At 54.8% G+C, this 26,818-nt stretch overlaps 1 protein-coding gene and 1 pseudogene across 1 annotated transcript in view; one reads left to right on the top strand and one right to left on the bottom strand.

The window, feature by feature from the left end:
• Window positions 1-26,376, top strand: part of Zdhhc7 (zinc finger, DHHC-type containing 7) — a gene marked incomplete in the record, with an annotated part of 27,967 nt that extends 1,591 nt beyond the window's left edge. Inside the window, 7 exon segments of the mRNA XM_013507963.1 lie at window positions 11,353-11,438; window positions 18,040-18,370; window positions 21,019-21,143; window positions 22,978-23,074; window positions 23,681-23,762; window positions 24,296-24,426; window positions 24,870-26,376. Coding sequence (XP_013363417.1) covers window positions 18,056-18,370; window positions 21,019-21,143; window positions 22,978-23,074; window positions 23,681-23,762; window positions 24,296-24,426; window positions 24,870-25,046 — 927 coding nt within the window.
• On the bottom strand, window positions 15,968-18,030 carry LOC106147302 (annotated as a pseudogene).
• Window positions 26,377-26,818: the final 442 nt, after the last annotated feature.

Below are 26,818 nucleotides of genomic sequence, written 5' to 3'. Positions count from 1 at the left end.
GAGTGTGGCGCCTGGGCAGGGCCGGCCGCTCCCTGTCCCGCTCCCCGCCCCGCTCCCGGCCGTGCCCGGCCGTGCCCGGCCTTACACCCGGTTCCTGGTGCTCTGCGCCGCGCACCTGCGACCTTCCGCAGCGTCCCGAGCCGCCCTTCCTACCCCGGTGCCTGTCACTCGGTGACCGCTCGGGTTCGGCCCGAATTGCAGCTCCAGCTTTTTGCATGTCCTTGGGCGTGACAACCGCCTCTCCCAGCCACGCTTCTCCCTTTTGTGGCTGATGACGGGGTTGCTCTTGCGGAGTGGCCATAAACCTCTCTGTCAGCCGGATTTTATAGGCGTGCATTACAGCGGGCCCGCTGGCAGTCGCGTGGCCTTTGAAAGTGCCCCCGTTGTCCTCTTCCTTTAAGGATTTTAAAGTTTCTCCTTTTCTTTGACCAACTTCCTTGCTACCTCCCCGCCACCCCGCACCAATGGTCTTTGGAGGGTAGTTACCTGAGTGGGGTCTGGGGATGAGGTCAGCCTCCAGGGCAGCGAAGTTCCCCTCTCCTGAGCTGTGATCACACCTAGAACAAAGTCTCTGCTAGCCGTAGAATGGACACAATCATTTTTACTAGCTCCTACACAACCAGTTTATTGTGGCAGTGAAGTTGGAGTCACAAAACTGCAGCTGCTCCTGTGCCTGGGGTCTATGTGGGGTTTTCTTTGCTATCTGCTTCGTGTGGACCTAAACACTCATATGTTTATCTGTTTTGCTGTGGTTGTCCCAGATAGTGTGTCAGTATAGATTTTCTCCTAAACTCTTCTTCATCTCACAGGTGGTGATTCTGATCTTCTGTTTTTTTTTGTTTTTTCGGTTTTTTTGAGACAGGGTCTTGCCATGTAGTCCAGGCTGGCCTCGAACTTACTATGTAGTCCAGGCTGGCCACCAATTTGCTTCGATCCACCTACTTCCGCCTCCTGAGTGATGAGATTACAGGCGTGCCCCACCGCACCTGGCTGATTCTGATATTCTTGATGTTTTACAGCACTTGCATGGAGTTACCTTCTAAAGAGTCATCTCATTAAATGCTTACTAGAAAGCCAGAATTTTAAAGCATAAGGCTCTTGGACTGGAATAGAAATATTAGCTAAATTTCACTTCTTGAACATCCTAGAAAAATAGCTAGTTTCAGAGTTCTTTAGATTATGTGCTTTCTGGAGTTTGACTGGTAGGTTCACAGTGACTTCGGTGTGAAAAGGTAATTTCCTACAGGATTCACTTAACAGCAGCGGGTTCTTCTCTTAACCAGTGTCTCAGAGCCCACCTTGGTTGGCAGAGTAATGGATTGGGACTTTCTAACCCCGCTAATCAATATAGTGTAAAAGCAGAAGTCCTCTTCAAGAACTGGAATGTATTATCATGAGTGGAGTGGCTCTCAGTGAGACAGAAAGAACAATCTTTTCTTTCACAATGCTGGGGATCAGACTCAGAGCCTGTGTTTGCTTGGTGAGCGCTGTGTGACTGAGCTACATGCTTAGCCCTTTTTAGAAATCCAGAGGGAGTATGACCATCTCCTGGCATGGCACTTCAGCTAACCCAGGAGAAGAGCTGAGGTCAGCTGTGTCAGAGAGCTGACAGTACCACCACACACATGACCACTCTCTGACACCCTTTGTGCCCTCCTGCCCAGCAGTTCACTGGGAGGACCGGAAGCACCCACATTCCTGGTTACACGTCCTTACAGACAAAGGCTGCAAATTAAAGTCACCTAGCAGGAGAAGCGCACAGGAGGGAACAGGGAGCACTAAATGCCAGGCTTCTGTTGTCCTCAGCCTGCATCTGTGCCTTGTTGGCATGGATGTGTGACAGTGGGTGGGTGGATAGGTTGCCCCCTGCTTGGTCTCATTTCCAGGTAGACTGATACTATGTGATCCCGAGCGCCCCCCCAAAGCACATTGTTAGGCTTTCCCATGTGGCCAGACCCCACCTTAATCATGTTGTGAGCTAAGGACACAGGCCAGCCCTCCTTTGGGGCAAAGTTCAAATTCTTTACAGCACTCTTCTTTTCCTGGACCCTTTCTGCTTTGCCTCTGGATTGTGGAGGAGGCCGCTGGGAGAACTCTCAAGCTTAGTCCTTTCTATCTAAGATGTTTCTGAAACTGGGCATGGTGGCACCTGCCTATAGTCCCAGCTCCTCGGGAGGCTGAGGCAAGAGCGTCACTTGACCCCAGGACTTTGAGGCTAGCTTGGGCAACATTAGAAGAACCACACTGCTTTAAAAAGTTAAAACGTCTCTGACTATCATCGTTCTCTTTCTTTCCCTAGCAGCTGAGGAAGAGATGACCCTTCCTGAGATGCATGCTTGTATCATGTTGGGCTGCCTATTCTAGAACCTGAATTACCACAACCATCATTTCCCTCTTTGACTGTTTTCTATACTGGCTTCTTTGTGACTATCTACCAACATGTTCTTATCTTGCTGATTTTAACCCTGCCTGCTGCTAAGTTCCATTCAATAGAATCATATTGTTTCTCTAATGGAATCCAGACTCCGTGTGGATTTCATAACATAATGCTTTATATTGGTATAGCACCTGCTAGGTTTGAAAACACTTAAGTTCTCCTACAGCCTCTTACTACTAATAGGCACTTGAAAATTGATAGGTGATAATTCGGCTAAGCAGAGAGAGAATCAGTGCAAATTCTAATGGAGGAAGCAGCAGGAGCAGAAGCACAGAGGTAGGACATTGTAGCAGAGGGAACCAAATGGGCACCATGCAGGGGAGAGAGTGCGGTGCAGCAGAGCGCCTCTCGAAGGCTGTGCACAGGGTTGATTGGGGAACCTTTGTTGTGATCCCAAAGGATAGCTCCTGCCACTCTGTAGGTGGTCGTTGGAGACTAGGACAGGACTGAGGTTCGAGTTCTGCGCAGGTTAGGGCAGGGTGGGGGCTGCCGACACGTGAGTTGTGGAGAGGGTAGAACCGGAACCAGAAGCAAGAAGAAAGAAGAGCCGGGCCTAGTGGCACCCATGATCCCAGCACTCGGGAAACTGAGGCCAGCCTGGGCTACATAATGAGTTCAAGGCTAGCCTGGACTACATAGTGAGACTCTGTCTTGAAGAAGAAGAACAATTTTTTTTGTACCAGGAATCAAACTTGGGAGCTTGTGCTTGCTAGGCCGGCGCTTGTACTGCTGAGCTATATCCCTGGCCCTTTGAAGAAGAAAAAAATGTCGTTGGGCATACAAGAGGGCAGGGGAGGAGTTCAGTGTTGAGGTTAAAGGTGCTCGGTACAGCTTGCTTGTGCAGGGGCTGTTGGGGTTCAGAAACAGGCGAGCTCTGTGGCCAGCTGGTGGTCAGGTCCGCTGAGACACTGCAGGGAGGCAGTCGGCTAGAGAAGTGCTCGTCTCTCTGGAAACAAGGTTTTGCAGCGTCACTGAAATGTTTTGAATTCTTCCAGTTTTCCCATTCAGTTGTTCAAAACTGAATGCCCTTTTGCAAGCCCGGCCTGGGGATGCCGTGCATTTCAGCGGGAGCGGGTGGGGGAGAACCGAGGCCCTTCACCTTCGTTCCTCTGCAACTGGCACTCCGTTTCTCCCAGATCCCCGTCCCGCGGGGCCCCGCCGCACGGATCCACACTTGCTCCTCTTCTGGACTTCCCTTCCCGTGTAGGTCGTTTCTACTTTTCCTTGTTCCCGTCTCTGCTTTTGCCACTTGTTTGCTTAGTGGATGTTCTTGGAGCGCTGCATCTGACGAGGGGCATTCCCTGAAGGTGATGACCGGAGAACAAGCCTGCCAGCCAGGGCAAGGCTGGTGGGAGGAGGACGCAGGTGGCAGGTGGGGCAGGGTGCACGCTTGGCAGGCCCTGAGGTGCTGACCAGGCCTGGTTCCTGTGAGTGAGACGGGGCTCGGTCGGAGGCAGCCTGAGTCACCCCACCCGTGAGTGCTCCAGGGGGTGGGGGTGGAGGAAGAGGTCAGTGAAGGGTTTTGACCTTGGCCGCTAGACTGTGTGGTGCCCCTCGTGGAGACGGGGAGGAAAGGGTCCCAGCAGTGGGGTGATTTGCCTTGTTGAGTAGCCAGGGGCCAGACCCAACATGCGGCATTGTGGTACGGCCTTTGCGTTGTGGCTGTGTGAGACTGCAGTCCAGTGGCACCCTTCCTGGAGGTGGAGGGGCAGAGCCAGGCCCCAGCCGGGTGCCCGCCTTTGGAGGGTTGTGCAGCAGTACTGGGAAGGGGAGGAGGTGTGTCTGGGGAGAGAGCAGGACCCAGCCCCAACCCAGATTGGCCTCCGCTCCTCTTCCTGTTTGTGTTTGCTCCGTGTCTTCTTTGTGGTCTGCAGGGTCCAAGTGCTATTTTAGGGTGACTCGGTATTTTAATGCAAAAGGCCTCCATAGAAAGATTGCATTGGGTGGCTGTTCACACAGGGTCACATGCGGTGCGTGTTGACACTGCCTTCAGCTGGGTTAGTATTCTGGGGTGTGTGTGTTTTCTTAAAGATTAGTAGCCATTGCTTTAGACTCAGGCATTTGAAGAGAGAATAGTAGTGGCATACATTTCTGCTGGGGTTTGGAAGGACAGACGGGGTATATCATTGCATGTCACCAGGAGAACATCTAGGAACATGATCACAGGGGGCAGGCTGCAGGGGTCACCCGAGTGCTGAGGTGAGGAATAGCCATCTGTGGTCTTTCCACCTGGCATGCGCATCATCACCCAGGCTGATGACCGCCTTGCAGGTGCCTGGCATCTCTGTACCTCTGCCTCAGAGTAGCAGCCTCTCTGCCAGCCACACGTGAAGATTTACTCTTCTCCGGATGGGCACTTTCTCTGAATTCTGACACCTCCTAGCACAAACCCAGTCTCACTTCTGTCTCTGTGCTTGCTTTGAATCTGTTCGTGGTCTTGTCAGGTCTTTGGGGCCTTGCTTTCTGCCTCCTGCTTACCGAGCTGCACTCGCTGGTTTCTGCCCCAGGCTAAATCTGGCCTTTGACACCTGCTTTTCCATGCCGCCTCTGAGATGGAACCTAGGGCTTTCTCAATGAGCTACAGCCCCTGCCTGTTCTTCTATTTTTTTAGAGACAGGGCCTCGCTACCCAGGTTGAAGGCCAGGTGTGGTGGCACATGCCTGTAATCCCATCACTTGAGAGGCTAAGGCAGAAAGATCACTATGAATTCAAGGTCAGCCTGGGCTACATAGTGAGTTCAAGGCCATCTTGAACTATGTAGAGAGACTGTCTCAAAAACAACAACCAAAACTAAGTTTCATAGGCCGGGGTGTGTCCCAGCCTCCATTCTCCAGTCTCAGCACTGAGCCTGCACTTCTGACGCCCCAGGGCTGCTGCTGCGTCTCACCAGGCGTGAATTCTTGAGCTTGTGCAGCCCGCTTCTTTCTGGGTCTGCGTCCCCTGCCATCGTGAAAATGGTCTGCACATGTTTCGTTTCCTCAGTTTGCCCTTAGCGTCCTTTCTCTGCCTGGGATCCCATCTAGGGCCGCCCGGGACACTGTCATTGAGTCCCCTGAGATGCCTCATAGCTCTGTACTTTCTCAGGCTCTCCTCATTCTTGGTGACTTGACTGTTTGGGGAGTACTGGTCAGATACTTTGTATGACGAAGTCCCTCTGGTGGGACTCATTCTGTGCTTTTCCCATGGTAGGATGGGCAGCTCTAGAACCATTATATTCTGGTATCAAGCAGTCATGTAAGTGAGCAGCAAATGGTGAGAGCCGTGTAGAGGGCTCCGTGTGAACAAAGATAGGCAGCTGTCATGACCCGCGTGATCAAGGGTCAGAGCTGGGGATGTGCACGGGAGCTCACATTTGGCTTAACATGCATGCAGCCTGTCATGTATGGAACTATGTTGGACCCACACAGGTGTTTATCTGCTTGCTCACCGGAGGGGACCTGGAAGCCACACTCTAAGAGCTAGCATACCTGGTGCCCAGTCTTGAGTTTTGATACCATTCTCTAGTAAATAAAGGGACCCAGGGCTCCTCGGAGAAGTGGCCGAGTCCAGGGCAGAGGCAGGGAATACTCAGTGCATCTGTATCAGCAGGAAGTGAAGACGTGTCACAGCACCCCCGTGCACACACACAGTGAGGGCCTGGGGACCAGGCAGAACAGGGAAACTGGGTGAAGGAGCTCCCAAGGGCCGCAGCGAGAACCGCTGGAACAACGAAGTAAAACAGTCCTGTGCGATGATTCGAAGTAGAAGATAAACGTCCTTACTGATTTAAATACATGGTTGAATAAATAAATAAGTGCACGTGAGGCATTACACTCCGCAGTGTGGAAGGTCCCTGGATAATTCGTATAAGTACTCTGCCCTTGGGAGGTAAGTGACACGGGTAGCCTCTTGTCACAATCTGCATCCCATCTTGTCACCTGCTGGCATCCTGAAGGATTTTTTTTAAGTTTGCATACATTAATGCTCACTGTGCTGTGAAGTTGAAGTTGTACAGTTCTCGATGTCACATAGCTGTCGTGCCTGTTTGTCACAGGTATGTCATGCATCTGTTGTGTATTAGTGCTGACACGATACCCTACAGAGTAGTTGCCCTACCCTGAAGCACCCAAGCCTCATGTGCCCTGCCGTCCCTGCACCCACTGATGTGCTTGCCAGGTCTGTGCCTTCACCTTCCGGACAGGTCCCAGTGCTGGACCACCGTGTGCAGCTGCTCACTGCTTTGACTGGATAGTTGCCTCCCCGACTGTCCCATGTTGTGTTCCTGGGCTGCGTGGACGGAACCAGCTGTCATCTCTCCCAGAGGATGTCTTGGCTGCCTCCTCTCTTCTGGGCGGTGGGGTTGCTGTGAGGCTTGGTCCCGAGGGGTCTGTGTGTGCTGCTCACAGGTCCGAGGTCTCTGTGAGGTGCCCGGCTGGGTGTCCCCACCCCAGATTTGCTCTTTCAGGTTGGGGCTTGCCGTTCCACGTTCCTAGCACTTGCCTTCTAATGTCACCTGTTTTCCTTTTCTCTTCTGAGGCTTCATTCTTTAAAAACTGAAACCTGCAGTGCCCCTCTGGTGCTTGTGAGAATAAGGACTAAGTTAGTAAAAAGGCATCAGGTCTGCGGGCTTATGTGCTTTTAGTCCAGGGGTTTTGCTGATGTAACTGGGGCAGTGGTCTCTTTAAAACACCCGTCCTTGTCCCTGAACTCTGTGCCTCTCGTGTCAGCAGAATGAAGTCCAGAATTGCAGGCTCCTGAGTATGTCGCCCAGGGGACTTGGGAGTCAGACCTGTCCTGTCCTGTTGGTCACATTTCCCCTTAGTGTGCTGACCCTCCCCGTTCCAGTGCACACTCGTGGTTCTGCATGTATATGTGCGTGTGTATGTATATGTGTGTATATGTCTGTGTGTATATGTATGTATATGTATGTATATGTATGTATATGTATATGTGTGTGTATGTCTGTATATATATGTATATAAAAAGAAAAGGTCAGTGTTTATTGAAGGTTAACAAAGAAGAAGAGAAAACAGAAGTAGAAATTAAGGGGTGAGGAGACACCCTGCCGGGGAGTGGCCACCACAAGAGTAAGAAGACAGTGAAAGCGAGGCCCCGGGCTGCGCTTTTCTTCCAGTGTGCGTCCTGCTTGTGTGCCACACCCCCTGCCGCTGTCTTCACTGGGGCTCCCTCCTTCCTGGAGCTCCCCCACAGGATTGGCTGCTGTCGGCTCTCCCGTCACAAGGTTCCTGATTCGGGAACACTTGGCGTGTTACCTGGAGGCTCATTACCCGTTTGCTGATCGAGATCTCCTGGGGCCAAAGCTCTGTCTGTCCCTGGAGCCTGCATGGTGCCTGGTGCCAGGGAGTCTGTACCACGTTTGCTCAGCTGGACCTCCTGGCGGGTTCGCCTCTGCTTCCCGTGCCGCTGCGGCCGCAGATCAGTCTGTTCCTGGGTGAAGTGCACAGTGCACAGTGGGGTCTAAGCAGTGGCTTGGTACGGACAGGAATGCCAGGCTGTTGGGTACGCGCTCCGGACACTGCGGTGTAAAACAGTCACATCTTGCTTATGTTAGTAGGAACCGATCACCAGAGAATACTGCTGTCTTTTGTTCGCTTATCTTACCGTGTTTATGTGAAGTGCGTTTTGTAAAGGTAACGGTGACGGGAAGAGCTTAAGGAGCTTGGCGTTGTGAACAGAAGTAAGTCTAAGGCAGGGCTTCCCCCTGAGTGAGAGACAGAGGACAGAAACAGCCAGGGCGGGGCCTCTGCCCGAGGGTCCATGCTGGCCTCCTGGGCCCAAGCTGGGTCTTTTTCTCTCTGACTTCTTTATTCAGGCCTGATCGATGGTGAAAAGTGGGGTGTAAAGTGGGTGAGCAGCTCAGTGACGTTTGATGAGTGCATGGACCCGAGCAGCCCACTTCCCCGCCAGACCTGGGCACGTCCTCAGCTCGGTGTGTGAGCTTTGGCCTCTGCATAGTCATTGTTCCCACTGTGCTCAAACCCTTCTTCTGATTTCTTTTGTGGTAAGTCTGCCCAGTTTTTTTTTTTTTGTACCAGGAATTGAACTCAGGACCTTGTGCCTGTCAGGCAGGGGCTGTGCCACTGAGCTACATCCCTGGCCGCTTGCCCGGTTTTGAGTGTCACACCAGTGGACCCACGCTGGACACTCTTCATTGTCTGGCTTCTTGGACTGGGCTGAATGTTTCGGGGATTGACCCACGCTGTGCTTGCGTTGATCATTTCTTTTTCTTCTCGGAGGGCACCATTGTCTGACTACCGCTGTCCTGTCGAGGGCTGTGCGGTCGTTTGCTCCCGGGGTATCATGATACTGCTGCTCAGAGCAGGTTTGCAACACTTTTGTGTCCAGGCTCATTTTTCGTGAGTGAACCCCAGGAGCAGGCGCACTGCTGAGTCACAGGGTGGGTGGGTGCTTAACTTGGAGGAAGTGCCAGACTGCTTTCCCAGTGATTGTTCTGTTGGTTGCTTTTTTTAATTTATAGAAATAATCAAGGATTTGGTCTTGTGGATATCCTGCTATAGACCTGCTGCCTATAGCAGACAGTCCTATATTCATAAGCCAGCTTTAGATTTCAGGACATTGCCAAGACAGCTCACTGGGAGACAGTTCTGAATATTATTCAACATTTAAAGCAGGTGGCTAGTGCCTAAGTATTTGAATAAAGTCACTGTGTGCAAGGTCATTTTTAAGTGCTTTTTTTTCGGTGGCTGGGGCTCTCTGGCCGCTTATGTTGTTCAGAGGCGCAGAAGGGCTATGAGCCAGGAGGGTATAGGAAGCCCGAAGTAGGGGAGGTACGTGTTGAGGCCTGGGATGGAAGCCTGTCCAGTGAGTGCTGAGATCAGAGGCCTGAGTCGCCCTGCAGTGCCCAGAGTCACAGGCCACTGCCAGCAGGATGGGGAGATAGGGTGGCAGGAGGGGCAGAAAGTGCAGGGCCTCTGCTATCAGGAGCCACGCCCCAATGGGTCAGGCCCAAAGCGAGGCAAACGTCCCCCACCTCTGGGTCCTCCCCAAGTGCAGCATCCCGTTGGCGGCTTCCTCCCTGGGTTCTTGGCACCCTGTCTGGGGCCTGGCTTCACCCCAAGAGTGGGTGTGGGGTACACAGGACAGCACTGTAGGGGAGGACCGTGGATGGAGTGGAGGGACAGGCTAGTGTACCGTGGAGCCGGAGGCCAGAGTTCGGCCCCGGGAGGCCTGTTTGCCAGAGCCCTGGGTGTGCAGCAGACGTCCTGGCCAGCCGTACCCACTCAGGCACACGCTATGCCAGGGGCTCCGTCACCGCCTGTGGCGAGCGCAGTGTGGACTTGGCTGCCCTCATGTCGTCTGGTTCTGTTTTGTGTTCTTCCCTAAGTCAGCCTCTTTGTTGGTTCTTACTGGGAGTTTCCTCCTCCCGCCCAGTCCTGTTTTTAAATTTTTAACTTCAGCCATTGTATTTTATTTTTGGGTAACCATGGCGTTCTCAGAATGTCCTCTTTTCATTCACCTGAGTTTCTCCGGCTCTCACGTGTCGGGGTAGTAATTACAGCTGTGCTGTGTTGATGTTCTGTTGTGTCGGTTCTGAATTCCTTTCCTGCTTCTTCTTTTTCCTCTCCCCTTCTCCCCTTCCTCCCTCCCTCTCATCATTACCTGACCTCCTCTTACACTGGTGGTGGGCACCACGCAGTCCCTAATAAAGTGGACACCTGGCCTCCTTTGTAGCTCGTTCTGCCAGAGCAGAGAGGCAGAGCAAACCCTGCAGCACCTGGCTTTCCCAGCAGGCCCTGAGCTCCTGCTCAGCAGTGCCGCTGCTCCACGTTGAGGGGCCCCTACTGTGTCCTCAGGGTTCACCTCTGGACGCCTCCCCTTACTCTGTTGAGCAGCTCCCCTCAGCACCCCTCTGCGGGCCACTTCCCCTGAAACCATGACTTCCTGCTGTGCTGTTCTGCTTGGGCGATGACAGCGCTCTGGACGGGTCCCCGGTGTTTCGCCTCTTCACTGCTGTCCTGGGGCAGGCTGCTCTGTCCTCTGTCCGTTACCCTCCCGCAGGCCGGGAGGAGTGGGTTCCTGGGTGCGACAGCCTCTGGCCCCGCCTCCCCCTCTGCTGTTACTCGTGACATGTCCTAGGTTTCTTCACTTTTAGGATGGAACCGTGATAAGCATCCGGAAGCTCTGTGTCCATGTGCAGCGTGACCTCCGTGGCCCTGGCCTTAGGGAAGCCTGGCAGTGACTCTTTCTCGGGCTCCCTTGTATCTGGTATCTTCAGGGCTTTGCCCTTGGCCAGACCGGTTCCTCCAGGAGGGTTTCTGTTCCTTCCTGTGCCGGGATTCTGAGGGCCCTGGGAGACAAGGGTGAACCAGGCACCCTCCCTGAGACCCAGCAGGGCCTGCTCCCTGCTCCCTGCCCAGCAGGACTGGGCTCCTGTCACCCTGTCCCGGGCTCCTCCTCCCCATCTCTCTGTAGTCTAATGCAGCTACAGAAAGTTTGCTGCTGGCTGAGGTGAAGCTTAGTGACCCTGGGGTTGTTCTGGCGGATTTGGGTGCACGGCTCTGTGTTTAGCAGTGCAGCTAAAGGAGAAGGAGTCTAAATTGGGCGGTTTTAGAATACAGTTAGGCCCAGTGGAGTGTGCCTGGAGTCCCAGAGACCCAGAAGCTGAGACAGGAGGATCCTTTGAACCCAGGAGTTGGAGTCCAACCTGGGCAACGTGACAAGAACCTGTCTCAAAACAACAAGTAAGTAAATGAATAGCTTAGTCTCCGGGACTGTCAGTCAGTTCCCAGGTAATTATAAGTGCAGTGACTTAGTAGTTAAGGGTAGCCTAGAGCGACAGAACTTTGGGTAAAACATTTTGTTGCCTGTGGAAGCTGCAGTGTCAGTCACACCCTGAGAAGGGCGTGTACTTTCCTGTTGTAGATGGCGTCTAATCCGATCTTACTGTCTTCCAGACCCTGTCACATAGGACAGCACACACCGCAGTGTCCTGAAGGACAGGCGCGACATGCTCAAGTGATGTTCAGAAGTCACCTGTGCGGTAAGCGTGTGGCCCCGACTCAGGCCCGTGGTCACTGTCCCTCCTGACGGCCTGGCCAGCCTCCTCTTCCCTGGCCTCCTCTGCTTGCTCAGCACCTGTGTGGGAGGACAGGAGGCTTCTGGTGTCCCGGTGGCGAGCAGCTGCCTAAGGTGCGGCTGAGGGCTGGGCCGGGCACGGGGAAGTGGGTGGCCTGGCCTGTGTGGCTGTCCCCTGAAGTGAGGGAGCTCTGTGGCGTTGCTTGTAGCATTCTAGGAAACAGGGCTTTATTTACAGGTGAATAAAGAGCTTTATTCACCCTGAGACAGAGGTTCCGGGGGGTCACAGAACCCCATCAGATTGGCCCTGAAGGCTGAAAACAGCTCTGTGGTGATGTGTGTTCTCTCGGTCCTCTACAGGGCGAGTGGAAGTGACCTTCAGGTGCTTAAGATTGGTGGGGACCTTGGCGTTTGATGTGGCCGCATGCATGTGTTTTAGCAGCGTATCTCTGGGCACCATGCCCGAGCGCCCCTGTCCAGCACTTAGGCCGGGCTCGGCGAGGAGGAATGCAGCCTCCGTTTCCTCCCCTCCCTTCCTGTCCAGCCATGCGGTGCGCACAGTGACTCAGCAGGCACCAGGGCGCTTCATGATGGGAACCAAAACTGGCATTGTCCACCCATTGCTTTCTTAAATATGAAGTGATTTTTGGATCTGTTGATGTCTTGGGGACTGTGCAGATTTGGCACCAGTGTCCTCAGGTCTCTCCTGTCACTGTCCTAGACTGTGCTCTAGGAGTGTCCTGCCATGACCGGCATAGGTGACCTTGTGTGTATGCCTTACACTGATGCCCTGCATCTGCACCCCCAAGGACAAACCAGGGCACCCTGCCCTGCCGCTCTTAGGAGACCTGAGCCCGCAGTGACCCAGGGCTGTGCCCCGGGCACCTAGAAAAGCTTTGCTCCAGGCCCTGGGAGAACTCACAGGGCCTGAACATTGTGCCCTCACCGAACTCGGTGCCCAGGCCCCTGGCTGGACGGCCCGCCCCTTTCTCTAGCGCCTGTCCCCCTGGAGAGGCGGCTCTGGGAGGGGGTTTCACCTTCATCCCTGGCGCCCTGGGCCTAGAGTCCTGGTCCACCACGACACCCTGAGGACCCGCAGGCTAGAGTGCGGCGAGGGCCTTCCTCCTGTTTTGCAGATGTGCTCCTCTTGCTGCACGCCAGTGCCCAATCACAGAGGGCACACAGGGCAGGAGAGTAAAGCAGGCAGGGAGGGGGCAGGCAGAGGCCCCCCAGCTGGATGCAGACAGGGCCTGGTGGCACCGCTGACAAGCATGCAGAATGGGGAGGGGACTCCCCCAGATTTGTCCCAGCCCCTGCAGAACTGGGCTTTGCTAATGGTGTGGGCGGGCAGGCGTGGTGGCCGCCCTCATCTGCAGTGGCGTGGCTGTCATTGAGCCCCCACTGGGGTGGCCCTGGGAGGAAAGAGGAGCCTGTCCTTGTGGTCGTGGTGGAGGAGAGGTCTGGAGAGAGCTTGGCAAAGCTGTCCGCAGGGCCCTGAGCCCACAGCCGGGATGGGCTGCGCGTGCTGGCTGGGGTCTGAGCGCACTGTGGCCGAGTCCCTGAGCGCAGGGCTGGGGTTTGGCTCACGGTTTCAGCCCGTGCCCTCAGGCCTGTGCTAGGCAGAAACAGCATGCGGAGGGAAGGCTGCTTGCCTCAGGACGGCCCGGAGCCAGAGAGGAAGGGGTGGACCAATCCCCAAGGCCACGCCCACCTCCTGAGGCCCGGCCAGTTCCCGTAATCAGCTGCGGAGTTGCCACCAATGAGGGTCAAGGCTGGCGATCCAGTTCCATGAATAGACCCCATCTCTGAACATGGGAACTTTTAGGAGGCATGTTACATCCAGAGTGTAACAGTCTATCAGGTTCTTTTTCTGTTTAGATTCTTATATTTCACTTAAAATGTTAAGCTTATTTTATGTGATGCAAGAGTCAGGGCTGTTTTACCTACTGGAAAACCATTTTATATTCTCTGATACTGGCACTTTGTATGAGAGAGCCTTGTGCAGTGTGTGGACGCAGACTTGCAGCGGTGCGTCTGTTGGGCGTGCTCATGGCTGGCGCTTTCCAGTTGCCTTGAAGACGCTGCCCAGGCACACGGAGCCCGGCTCTTGTTCTCGGGCGCCTCCTTCCCACACTTGGGAGCCCCGCCTTGTGCACTCTGGGAAGCGCAGCTCCGGCTTGGAAACGCAGCCCTTTTTTGTCTGGTTCTTAGTGTTTACAGTGCATAATGATCTTACCGTCGTGAGGGGGCGGTACAGGTCTGCATCTTAATTCTTTTATTTCCATCCTCTACCCTTTTCCCTCCCTGCCCCTTCCAACTCTTGGTCCTCTTGCCCTTTGCAGAGGCCCTATTTTCGTCATTTTTCCCCTTCAATTCTTTATTTTCCCATCCCCCACCCATTTGAGAACGATCTCCCTACTTCCTCTTTATGTCCCTCTGTTCTGTGCCCCGCTCCTCCGAGTTTCTCATGTAGGAGAAGCCATGTGCCGTTTAAGCTCATGTGTCTGACTTGTTCCACTTGACATTATGGTCTCAGGGTGCATCCATTTACCTCCAGGTGCCGCGAGCTTGTCTGCACGGCAGAGTAGTCCTGCAGTGTGTAAAGACCACGTTCCTTCTATCTGTTCATCTGTTGATGGCACATAGGCCATCTCTAAGATTTAACTATTACAAATTATGCTGCTGCAAATGTGGGTACGCATGGATCCCTGTAACATGAGGCTTCCTTCTGGACCATGTCTAAAAGGGAAATAGCTGGGTCAGAAGGAATTTCTATTTTTAGTTTTTTGAGGAATTTCCATACTGATTTCCCTAGTGGTTTTACTAGTTTACATTCTACCAACAATATAGAAGTTTCTTTCCCCCACATATCCTTGCTGAAACTCATTATTGTTTGATTTCTTGATGGCCATGGTTTGATACTCTTCAATTTCTTGATGGCCATATTTTCTGGAATGTGGGGCATCTCAGCGTTGTTTTAATTTGCATTTCTTTAATGGCCGGTGATGTTGAACATTTTTCTTGTGTTTACCACATGGTAAATCTATGGCCATTTGTGCTTCTGAGACGTGTCTATTCATTTCAGTTGCCTATGTATTGGGGGCAAAGGGTCTAGTTTTTTGAGTTCTTTATGTATTTGAGATACTAGTCCTCTGTCTGAGAAATAGCTGGCGATATTTTTTCCCGTTCTGTAGGTGTCTTTTCACTCTGGTCGTTTCCTTTGCTGTGCAGAAGCTTTCTAATTTGCTGTGATCGCATTTGTTCATTCATGGTATGATTTCTTGTGCAACTGGGGTTCTGTTCAGAAAGTCCTTTCCTGCAACCACGTCTTCAAGAGTTTCACCTGTTTTATCTTTCAACAGGTTGTTTAACATTTCGACTCTTGATCCATTTTGTTTTAGTGCATGGTGAGAGATAGAGGTCTAGGCTCAGTGGCTATCCAGTTTTCCCAGCACCATTTACTAAAGAGGCTCTTTCCTCCAGGGTGTGCTTTTGTCCCCTTTGACAAAGATCAAATAACTGAATGTGCCTGGGGTTGTTTCTACTTTCTCTGTTCTGTTCCATTCATCTATATAACTTTTTGTGCCAATAGATGCTATTTTAATCACAGTAGCTTTGTAGTATAACTTCCAAGTCTGGGATTGTGATGCCTCCTTTGCTTTTGCTATTCTGGTTCCATGGGAATTTTAGGGTTGTTTTCTCAAGATCTGTGAGAAATGTATTTTGATTTAGATTGCATTGAATCTGTATGTCAGTTTTGGAAGTACAGCCATTTTGACTATATTGCTTCTGCCTACCAGCAACAGGGATAGCTTTCCTTTTTTTTTTTTTTTTTTTGTGGTACTGGGGATTGAACTCGGCCTTTTGCATGCTGGCAAATGCTCTACCACTGAGCCACATCGCCAGCCCTGGTTTGTTATTTCAGAGTAATACAGTTTTTGTTGTTGAAGTCTTTCCCTACCTTGGTTAGGTTAATTCCTAAGTATTTTTCTTGCTTTTATTGTAAACGGTATTGTTTACCTAATTTCTTTCTTGTTCATTATTAGTGTAGTAGTGTATTTGTTGATTTTTATGTTTATTTTGTACCCTGCTACGTGGCTAAATTTGGTTATTAATCCCAAGAGTTTTGATGGAATTTTTGGGAGGCTTGTAAGTCGATCATGTCATCTACTTGTATGCAAATAATGTTACTTTGACTTTGTCCTTTCCTACAATACCCCTTTCCTTTCTCTTGCCTGGTTGCTCTGGCTAGTGTTTAAGGACAATGTTAAACAGGGGTAGTATTAGTGGACATCTTTGTCTTGTTCCTGATTTTAGAGAACAAGCTTTGGTTTTTCCCCATGTAATAGGATGTTGGCAGTAGGTTGATCACAAATGGCTTTTATCAGATAAGTTCCTTCTGTACCTATTTTCATCAGGGTTTTTATGATGAATGGATGTTGGACTTTGTCAAGGGTTTTTCTGCATCTATTGAGATGATCATGTGACCTTTGTCTTTGCTTCTGTTTAGTGGTGAATTACATTTATTGACTTGAGAAACCTATAGTTCTGACAGGTTTTCACTTGTAAGTGATCTGTCATTTTTATGACAGCTTTGAAGAGTCTGTTCTTGTGCTGGGTTTCTGGTGTTTTAATTACGATGTGGCAAGAGTGGGTTTGTTTTGTGCTCATGGCTACTTAGGTTCTATATGCTTCTCTTATTTATGTGTTGGACTCTTTTTCCATCACTTCTGTAAACAGGTTTTTTTTCAAATATTTATTGTTGATCTATTAGTGCTGATCACAGAAAAGATGTAAGATTCCTGACTAAGTATATTCCACTGTCCGACCAGTGGTATTTTTTAAGCTTGATACGGTGATACTGTCTTGAGCATGATAAAGAGGGTGTCATCTCATGACCTCTGAGAGCGTAAATGTGCTGCAGCTCATGTGCAGCTCCTTACAGTCCCCGCTTGGTCCTCCTCCAGCGTCTCCTCTTGGAGTTGTACCTGAGTTTATGACCAGTCTTCATCCAAGTCCAGTGAGGAATGGGGCGATGCTGCTTCTGCTTCTTGGCCAGGAGTCGTGTGGTTCTGAAAGTCTTGTGAGAGGACATGGCTAGGCTCCGAGGCACGAGCGCACTCGGTGGCGGCCTGGGCGGAAGAGTGTACACAGGCGTTTTGCTCTTTGTGTTGGCTTCTGCTGTTTCACTAGCTCCCGTTGCTCAGGGGTCGGGCTTCTCCGTGCCATCCGGCAGCTCTTGGGTCGATTTCGCGTTTTCTTGTTGCTGTGGACTCTCATCACGGTCACTGCCCTGTCTGCTAGGGGCGACACTGTGTCCTCGCATTGGTTGCTTCTGCTGCTCATGATTTCCATAATTTAACTATCTGGATTTCCGTTTGAAAGGTTTTTGCGGGTTAGCATTCTTTTCTGTGCTGGGAATTCAGCTGTGCATCTCCTCAGCTCTGGCAGATTTTTATTAGTGTCTTCTCTCGTTGCGCTGATCTTGTTTTCACTGGGCTCATTATCTGCATTATCTGTTCAGTTGCTCCTCTGAGCTCGCCACGCGCCTTGTTCATGTTTCATTGCCTCCACTGGTGATGTCTTTCAGACCCTTCTGCTGCGGGGCTTGGCTGTCCTCGCCTTGGTGCTCCCTGCACTGGCTCTGGAGAAGTCGGAGTTCTGGAGGCATTTTGGTGCCTTGTGTGCTCGCGTTTCTGTCTGTGGGCTGTTCGTCTTCTGCTCTGGGTTTGTGGGCCAACTCCAGCGTGTAGCTGTGTTGCAGAGACATCCTGTGGCCGTGGCTCGCTACTGGCCTTTGCCCCAGCTACTTCTGTTTATTTGGGAGGGGAGGTTGCAGTTGTTTGGTCCAGTACCTGGTTGATCAGAAATGGACCGCAGTATTGTTTGAGGCCCCCAGGCAGTCCTGATACTGGCACATGTACTATACGGAGAAAAACATTTGACAGCAACAACCATGTCACCTTAGCTGTAGTAGTAAAATCAGTAGCAATAATAGTGTCAAATACAAACTGGATACAAACCTTAAGGTCCACTCCTGAGCCACCCTTACCCAGAGCAGAGATGGGTGCTTTCAGTATACCGACCTGCAGCGAGTTGGGCCACGGGCCTCCGGCTGGGTAGGTGGTGGGGCAGGAGCTCAAGCAGAACTGGACTCAGCGCCATCTCCTTCCGATCCAGCCGCTCTGAAGGTTACACCCAGAGCCTGGGCCTGCCCCTGGCCTGCGCTTGAGCTTCTGGGGCATCTGTGTCCAGCTGTGTGTCACCTGGCCCCTGGGGCAGGGCTGCACCTCAGTCCTCGAGAGATGTGCTGCTCTGGGGTGCTGGTCTCACCCTCAGTCAGGTTGGCTGTTTGGAGGAAGGACCTCTGCCCCCTGCATGGAGGGAGACGTGGGGCTTCTCAGAAACACAGCTTTTAGCTACTGAAGTGTATGTTCCCTTCTGCTCTGTGTACGTAGCTCGCTGTCACGTGGCCAGGGCATGCCATGGCCCATCACGTTCACAGTGGCTGGAGAGCCTGGGTGGACACGAGACCCCCCGAGCCTCAATAGCTCTCTCCTTTGCAGGGTGTGTCCGGGAACCATGCAGCCCGCAGGACACCGGCTCCGGGATGTCGAGCACCATCCCCTCCTGACTGAAAACGACAGCTATGACTCTGCCTCCTCTTCTTCCTCCGAGGCCGACGCCACAGACAGGGTGTGGTTCATCCGCGATGGCTGCGGCATGGTCTGTGCCGTCATGACGTGGCTCCTGGTTGTTTACGCAGACTTCGTGGTGACCTTCGTCATGCTGCTGCCTTCCAAAGACTTCTGGTACTCCGTGGTGAATGGGGTCATCTTCAACTGCCTGGCGGTGCTGGCGCTCTCGTCGCACCTGAGGACCATGCTCACTGACCCCGTGAGTCCCCGTGTGCGAGGGTGGTGGGGTGGGAAGGGTCACTGTGTCACCTCGGGTTCTGTCCGATCCTGGCTGTGGGCGTGTAGCATCGACCTGCTGTACACAGTGAACGTGACCACAGTAGCTGTGGTCCCTGCTGTGTGTCCAGCCTAGACTGTCCCTTTTCCAGACAGAGTCCTGAGTGTGGCTCAGGCTGGTCTCAGACCCATGGACTCAAGTGCTGCTCCTGCCTCTGTCTCCTTTCAGTGTAAATCTTCGAGTGAGGGGCCTGGGCTACTCCTCCTCTCAGTCGTCTTGACCTTAGCAGTTCCCGTGAAGCTAGCTGGGACCTGCTCTGCCCTGCCGTGCGTCCCTGGGGGTGTGCATGTCAGTGGGGCCCAGTGCCTTCTGAGTGGTGCAGACACCCCTGCCGCCCGTAGAGGGTCCCCAAACCTCCCCAGCCCCTGCAGCCTCCTGTGCCCGGAGCGCTGTGGAGTTGCGTTCAGGGTCGTCCGTGTGGGTGGGTCACTGTGCATGTGGCCTTTGTCCTGGACTGTGGCCTACCGCCTCCTGTTTGGTGGGTAACGGGGGCGTGGCGTGGGTCACAGCCTCATTCCTTTTCCTGGCTGCGGCTCTTCCACAGTGTGGGGAGTGCGCACCTGTGTCGTCGGTCGCCGGCAGGGGGTTGTTCCCTCTGGTGGTGGGACAGGGCCGCCGTGCACCTGGGTGTGCAGGTGGCGGGTGGATGCTGCCATGCGGGCACAGGGAGCCCGGTGCTCACTGCCAAGCTGTCCTCCAGGCTGCAGTGCTGTTTTCCAGTCCACCAGGGGAGTGTGGCTTCCGCTTCCCCACATCCACGCCAGCACTTGTTAGACTGTTGCAGAGTGGTGGCTTACAGTTGGCTTGTTTTTGTGGTACTGAGCATGAAACCCAGCATGCTCTACACTGATCTCCGACCCCAGCCCTTTCTACAGCTCATTTTGAGACAGGGTCTTGCTAAGTGGCCTGGGCTGGGCTCAAACTTGAGATCTTGTTATCTCAGCCTCCAGAATAGCTGGGATACGGATGTGTGCCACCATGCATGGCTCTCATTATGACTTTAATTTTGATTTCTTTATGGGGGAGGGGGTTTGAGACAAGGTCTCACTACATAGATCAGGTTGGTCCTGAACTCTCTATGTAGCCCAGGCTGGCCTTGACGTCATGGGGATCCTCTTGCCTCAGCCTCCCAAGTGCTGGGATGACGTGTGCACCACCACACCTGGCAGTTTTCATTTCCTGAAGGACTGCTTTCCTGTGCTTGCGTGCAGTCTTCTCTCAGAAGTGGCTGCGCCCTTTGCCCGTTGGGATGTCACTTTCCAGCCATGCCGTGCGTTCAGTGCTGGTGGCAGCTGACAGAAGCCGCTAGGAGTGGTGTGAATCAACCCAGGGGCCGGGCTGTGAAAGGGGCTGGGAAGGTGGCAGAGGGACAGGCTGCCCTTGGGCTGTGTGTCCTGGCTCCATGCTCGGCCTGCAGACCAGGTCCTTGGGTGGCTGAGCCCAGGTTGGCACTTGGGTGAAGGAGAGACGGAGTGTCCCCTGCCTGCCTGGCTTTCTGCACTCCTCAGACAGCGTTCCACCACAGGGTGGGGTGCCCTCAGGCCGAGCCCTTGCGCTGCCAGGGTGAGCAGGTGCCATGAGCTGGGCAGTGCTCGCCTCAGCGGCAGGAGCGGACACTGCCGGCGGGAGTGGCTCAGGCCACCGTCCTCGTGGCATGTGTGGTGGGGGAAAGGAGAGGGTTTGAGGCTCTGAATGAGCAGAGCAGACTTCCTGGGTCCTGGAGGGGACTGGAGACTGAGGTCGGATCCCTGTGGAGGTGTCAAAGGCCTCTGAGCTGCAGAGCCATGCACGCGTCCCTGCTTCCTACAGAAGCAGCCAGCTCTCGGGACCCTCACCCCGCCCCGCCCCTTCCACGGTCTCGCTGTACAGGAAAGGGCCCTTCGGTGGTTGCCACCCGCCCTGTGTGACAGGACCCCTTCAGAGCCGCGCTGTGACCGCTTCTGTGCACGCTCTGCAGTCCTGTGATCTGCTCGGGGAGCTGGAGGCCTGGCGCGTGGTGGTGCCGGGGAAGGAGGGGAGGAGACGCAGAGCAGGCGCGGTCCGAGGCCTCCCTTCCCCGAGTGGCTGGGGGCTGGAGTGAAGCCCTTCACTTCCAGACAGGAGACTAGACTGGTGCGGTCGGCCCTGGCGCCCAGGAGCTTTCTTGGGTCCTGCGCGACCAACCCCTGCAGAGTCTCCAGGGTTTTGCTGGCCGAAAGGAGCTCACAGGCAGGGTCCCTGTGTGCCCAATTGTGCCCTCCTGGTCTCTGCGCCCCCTTGCCCCCTCCAGGCTTTATAGCCAGGATGCTGTTTACTCCTTCTGCCCCACGTGACAGGAAACCCCAGGGCGGCGCCTGCCCGGCCAGTCCTTCCCAGGACTAGGCCTGGCCGCCCCTGCGCCCTGCATGGAGCCGGAGAGCGTTCAGTGTCGCTTTTCACTGAAAGGGAAGCCGGGCCTGTGCTTTGGCTCCTTTACATGCTCAATGTGCTCTTGCGACGGCACGGTGTGGCTGTTTGGTGAAGTGTGGAGTTGTTGCTGACCCCTAACGTGAGTGCTTTCTCCTTCCTACCCCACGGACGCGCTGGTGCAGGGGGCAGTGCCCAGGGGGAACGCCACGAAGGAGCACGTGCAGAGCCTGCAGCTGAAGCCCGGCGAGGTGCTCTACAAGTGCCCCAAGTGCTGCTGCATCAAGCCCGAGCGCGCCCACCACTGCAGGTACGCAGCCGGCCCTCCCTGGGCCCGGGGTGGCGGGAGGCTCTTGCACGGGGGTGCAGCCCAGGCCCCTGTGCGCCCCGCAGGCACTCTCCTACTCACCGCACCGCAAGCTGCCCCCGCACACCTCTTCATTGTACCCAGTCCTTCGTGCTAGCCTGTAGCCCCAGCCCATTTTAAAGGTTGGGGTTTTTTTTGTCTTTTTGAGACAGGGTCTCGCTATACAGTTCAGGCTGGACTGGGACTCAATTTGTAGCCCAGGCTGGCCTCGAACTCGCAACAATCCTCCTGCCTCAGCCTCCTGAGTGCTGGGATTACAGGCGTGCGCCACCACACCTGGCTGGTTTTTTTGTTTTGTTTTGTTTTCTCTGAGACAGGGTCTTGCTTTGTAGTTCAGGCTGGCCTTGCACTCACTGCATAGTCCAGGCTGGCTGCAAACTCATGGCAATCCTCCTGCCTCAGCCTCCTATGTGCTGGGATTATAGCTGCACACCACCACACCTGGCTCTTATGTTTTAAATTTTAAGACAAGGTGTCACTAAGTTCCCCAAATGGGACAGACTGGGAAATCTTCTGCTTCAGCCTCCCAGCATGCTGGGAAGGTAGGCGTGTACCACCATGCCTGGCTTCGCAAAGGAAGCGTTCTTGTGTGTCCACTGTTAGCCTCACCAGGTGCGGTGCTCAGTGTAGAAGCTCGGTTCTTCTGGGTATGCTCACAAGCACCAAGGTTTAGAAAGGGAGCAGACACCCAGTCCGAGTACTACCTGCACTGTGACCGTGCCAAGCTGGTCTGCTCCCGACTGCTGGAGGTCTGTTGGCTCCTGGAGGTGGCGGAGGGCCTCCAGTGTGAAAGCCCAGCGGCCTGAGAGTATTTCCCCACCCACCCCATGGTGCGGCGTGGCCGCGACAGCCAGTGTCCTCCAGGGGGAGCACTTGGGACAAGCTGGCCATCTCCTCGGATTCTATGGGAGAAGCCGTGCTTAAAGAGCTTCAGCTACTTACAGCTGCAGAGAGCTTTGGGAAGGTTTGTCTCGTGCAGCGGGGCAGGGAGCAAGCAGATGCTGTGGTGTGGAGACAGCAGATGAGCCGGGGCCCGGCTGGGCTGGCAGGGGGCATCACTGCGCGGTGGTGTCCCATAGCTCTGCAGGACGGCCAGTCACCCAGCTCCACGCTTGAAGCGGGCGGGCTGCAGGTGTGTAAACAACGCCCCAGAGCTGTCTGCCGTGGGAACACTTGTCAGTTCCTGGATTCGAGGCTGAGGCAGAAGTCGGGCAGAGAAGCTGGACGCAGAAAGTGACTGGTCCAGGAAGGTCCTCTGGGAATGGGAACTGCTGCCCTAGCTGGATGCTCAGCTTGCCTCTGCCGCGTGGCCACTGCTTCTAAAACACAACTGACGGCAAATAAAAGTGGTGTTTCCATGACTGGGGCAAGCGAGATCCCAGGGGAAGGGCGAGGCCCCGCGCACAGGCTGCACGAGCCTGGTGACCCGGGCTGCTGGGAGGCAGCAAGCGTTTGTCTTCCCCTAAACGTGAAGGCTCGTTCTTGTCTTCCACTGAGCGGCAGTGATCGCTGTGAGCTCACGATCCAGGGGGTGCTGTTGGGTGCGACACACACTCGGGGCCTGGGCTCTCACCTGCCCGCCCCTTGCCCTGGGAACAGCAGGCGTTTATCGGAAAGTAATACGAGCTGTGCGCCTGGCAGGTGGGTGGCGGGCCGTGTGGGGAGTGCGTTAGGCATGCTGTGTTAGAGTGTATTTCTCCCCCTTTGGTTTCGTTTGCTGGGGTTACTTTGGTTTCCTCACGGTGTGAAATACTGAAAACCAGACTGTCCTTTTCAGTATTTGCAAAAGATGTATTCGGAAAATGGACCATCACTGCCCGTGGGTGAACAATTGTGTGGGAGAAAAGAATCAGAGGTTTTTCGTGCTCTTCACTGTAAGTAAAAATGCTTCCACAGTGATTACGTTGAATTTGAGATTCTTTAACTAGAATCTGGTCTTGGGCAAGGAGACCAAGTGTGACGTCAGACTGGCGTCCTCCAGCCTCCCCCCGGAGCTCACGTGACAGTACCATGCTGCCATCTGCAGGAAGGTGTCCCCACGGATGAACGATGTTGCTGTGTTATTTTAGGGGTTGGCTGTGGTTTAATTTTCTCCCAGTGTCTTGACGTGTTCATGGTGGGGCTGCCAGGTGGCTTGGACTACCAGTGTATATGCATGAGTGTCCTATCAGGAGGCTTTTTATTAACTTCATTAGTACAAAGGCCCATGGAGGTGATTAGACCCTTAGTACCACCGGTGGTTCAAGGCGGCAGGAGCTACTAACTCAGCACTGCAGTGGTGTCTTACTCTGACATGTGCTAGAACTCATTTCCCCACTGTTTGCTTCAGCAAAATTATGTTACTCGGTCTGATGTCTTGGGTAGGCAGAGGTCAACCTGGCCAGCTTCCCGGCTCCCTTTGTTTGGCGTGGTGGTGGAGTGGGTGGAGGGCTTGCCGCTGCTGCCCGCGACGGGCCGCCAGTGACCGTCTCCCCCTTTAGATGTACATAGCCCTGTCGTCAGTGCACGCGCTCATCCTCTGCGGCCTGCAGTTCATCTCCTGTGTGCGGGGACAGTGGACCGGTGAGCTGGGCCCCTGGGCGCTCCCCAAAGGAAGAGTTACCTCTCCCGGTTTGAAGGAAGTCCTTGCTGTTGTGTTAGGAATCAAATTTTTTAGGAAAAGAACATGGTTAAGTTATGCTGTTGGACGAAGGCCATATAATTCTTCTTCCTCAGTGGTGAATTTCTACTAAATAATTTTAGCTGTATTTTGTAGATTTCTGCAACTAGAGGAAAGTGAGTCTTGTTCCTCCAAACCGTGGGCCTGCTTCCTGGTCGGCTGGCGAACCCTTGTTCCCAGCTAGTCCGTGTGCTGGTAGTGGGAGAGCGGGCGTTGCTGTGGACAGGAGTAAGGCGGCTGGGGGCGGGATTCCCGTGGGGCGGCCCCATCTGGACACCATCCAGAGCCCGCGGGAGCCTCAGGGAGCACAGAACCTCCTCAGCCCCGGCCAGGACGCAGCCGTGTGCCGTTTCTCCGGGGAGGGGGTTCCCGCCCGTTCCTCAGGGAGCAGGGCTCCTCGTGCCCCCCGCAGTCACACCCGCCTCGCTCCCCACAGAGTGCAGCGACTTCTCTCCTCCGATAACTGTAATCCTGTTGATCTTCCTGTGCCTTGAGGGTCTGCTGTTTTTCACATTCACTGCAGTGATGTTCGGCACCCAGATCCACTCAATATGCAACGATGAGACGGTAGGACTCCCTGGCGGGTGTCTGCGCGGGCATGCGGGAGAGGGTGTGCTCCTGGGAGGCTGGCTGGGCATCCCCGTGAGCCACACGTCCGGGCTCCATTACTCCTTGTGCTGACCTGGCGCGCACCGTTGTTTGAGAGTCACAGCCAGGCGGGTCTTGGCCCAGAGCGCCCGGCTTCAGCCACGTGGCTGCCCCCCTGTCCTTGCACCGCGGCCCTCAGGAAGGCACGGGAAATACTTACGGAGCGACGGGTGGGTGCTCTGTAAGGGTGGGCACTGCCTGCGCCCGTACAGGTCTGGGGTGGCGCAAGGGGCGGGCAGGGCTGCCACGCAGGAGGGGCCCTGTGCCTGACGCCCAGTCCAGAGCCAGGCCCAAGGTCGGTGTGCTCCGTGTACCCACGGCCGCGGTGGAGCACTGCCATCCATGCTCTTCTCTGCTTCCAGGAGATCGAGAGGCTGAAAAGCGAGAAGCCCACGTGGGAGCGGAGGCTGCGCTGGGAAGGGATGAAGTCGGTCTTCGGGGGCCCCCCCTCCCTGCTGTGGATGAATCCCTTTGTGGGCTTCCGCTTCAGGCGACTGCAGGCCCGGCCCAGGAAAGGCGGCCCGGAGTTCTCGGTGTGAGCCTCGCCTGGGGCCGTGACTCGCCTGTGGTCTCTGGCCTTGTGGCTCCGCAGGGCCCCGTGACAGGAGGGCAGGCGGGACCTGTGCGGCGGCTACAGCAAGCGGCCACCTGGATGTGGGCAGAGGTCACCGTCGCCAGCAGACGGTGTGACTGTTCGCCTGAGAGCAAGCGATGTGAGCCTTCCCCGTGCCCGAGCGGCACCTGCGGGGAGGCCGCTGGCCCTGCGTCACCAGCACACTCCCTGAGCGGAGGCCGTGCTCTCCAAGCCCGGGCCCTGGGCACCAAAGGTGCAGAAGCCCGGCGCACCGAGCAGCGAAGGCAGCTTCCAGAGCACTCCGGGCCCGGGAGACGGCCTCCCTCCCAGCTGTCTGCGTCTGTGCGTGTGCTGTGTGCATGTGTCCAAGTCGGCAGTGTTGTCTCCGCGGTGTGACTTCAGCAGCTGTGTACAGCAACAAGCTATTTTTCAGATGCTGACGTTTCAGGGAAGAGGGGTGCACTGTGCGGGTCCCCCGCAGTGTCTATGAATGTATTCCTGACTGGACAGTGTCTCGACCCAAAGAAGCCATCCCTGTGTGGCCCTGGACGCCTCCTGTGCGACCTCCCCTCAGGAACCCAGAGTTGGAAGGCCTGGGGCTGATCCGTGGTTCCAGCCAAGTTGGCGGCAAGCGGCCGGCCCCGGCTGTAGGAGAGCTGGCGCTGGGTGCTGGGCGGGTGGCAGGCGGCCTTCGGCCCCCCAAGCAGGTGCGGCTCAGGCGGTGGCCAGGAGGGCACCAGAGGGGTGGCTTTTGTTTTTATGTTTCTCTACCCGTGGCACAGGTGATCAGATCGGACCCTTGGTGTGAGCTTAAAATTACACCAGAAAGCAAACAGCCCCTCCTGGGGATTTGCCTTAAACTGCCCGGCTGCACCTCTGCTGCCTGGGCTTCGGGCTGGGCAGTGGGGCTTCCAGGTGTCCGTCTCCTGCGTGGTCCCCGCCTGGTACCATTGTGCTGGCGGCGGCGGCTCTGTGCCCGGCCCGCGTGAGGACGTCCGCTGAGGGCCTCCCCGGGGACGCTGCAGAGACAGGCGCGGCGGGCGGGCCGTCAGGACAGCGTGCGTGCGGCTGCTCTGCGCATCATTTGCACATCTGTGTCTGGGGTGGACCAGCGTGTGGGCTCCGGTGTGAGGCTTTTACTGTGTATCTCCCATTCATCAGTCACATGACCGTCCAAGTGGTGAACCCTGTGAGACTTGGCAAGTCCGTGCAACCAAGTATACTTGACTTTGCGACCTCTCCTTCCGTGTAACTTTTATATGAAATAAAGTAGCCCCGCAGCCGTTCTCAGACCATTTCCGGATGGTGCGCTTCTTCTGGATGGGAGCGGGAGGCCTCTGTTTACCCACTGGGCCTGGCCCACACGCTTGTGCGCCTGCCCTCGGCACCTGTGACCTTCGAGCCCCTGGCATCTGCCTTAGGCAGCCTCGTCGCGGCCGTCCTGGGAGTCCTTTCCACTCCCCTCGCCGCCACTCAGCCGTCCTACAGTTGGTTTTAGTGCATAATTTAATAAGCTACTAGAAATCTACGGTTCCGCATTTCTGGGGCCTACAACTTTGAATTCATTCAGCAAACCCAAATGTTTGGTCTGAGAGGGCCCCAGTGTGGCCTCTCCCCGCTGCACATACCCCAGGTGCCCAGTGCAGTGGCCCAGGAGGTATAAGCTTCACGGTTGGTGTCCAGACAGGAGGGACGCAGAGCCAGGAGCCAGGTGCAGCTGGGCGTGTGGGGCTCTGC

The sequence above is a fragment of the Chinchilla lanigera genome, unplaced genomic scaffold, assembly GCF_000276665.1.
Source record: "Chinchilla lanigera isolate Chin_1 unplaced genomic scaffold, ChiLan1.0 scaffold00140, whole genome shotgun sequence".
Classification (NCBI taxonomy): Eukaryota; Metazoa; Chordata; class Mammalia; order Rodentia; family Chinchillidae; genus Chinchilla; species Chinchilla lanigera.
The sequence above is the reverse complement of the archived record's forward strand: the minus strand, read 5'-3'. Positions and strand labels throughout refer to the sequence as shown.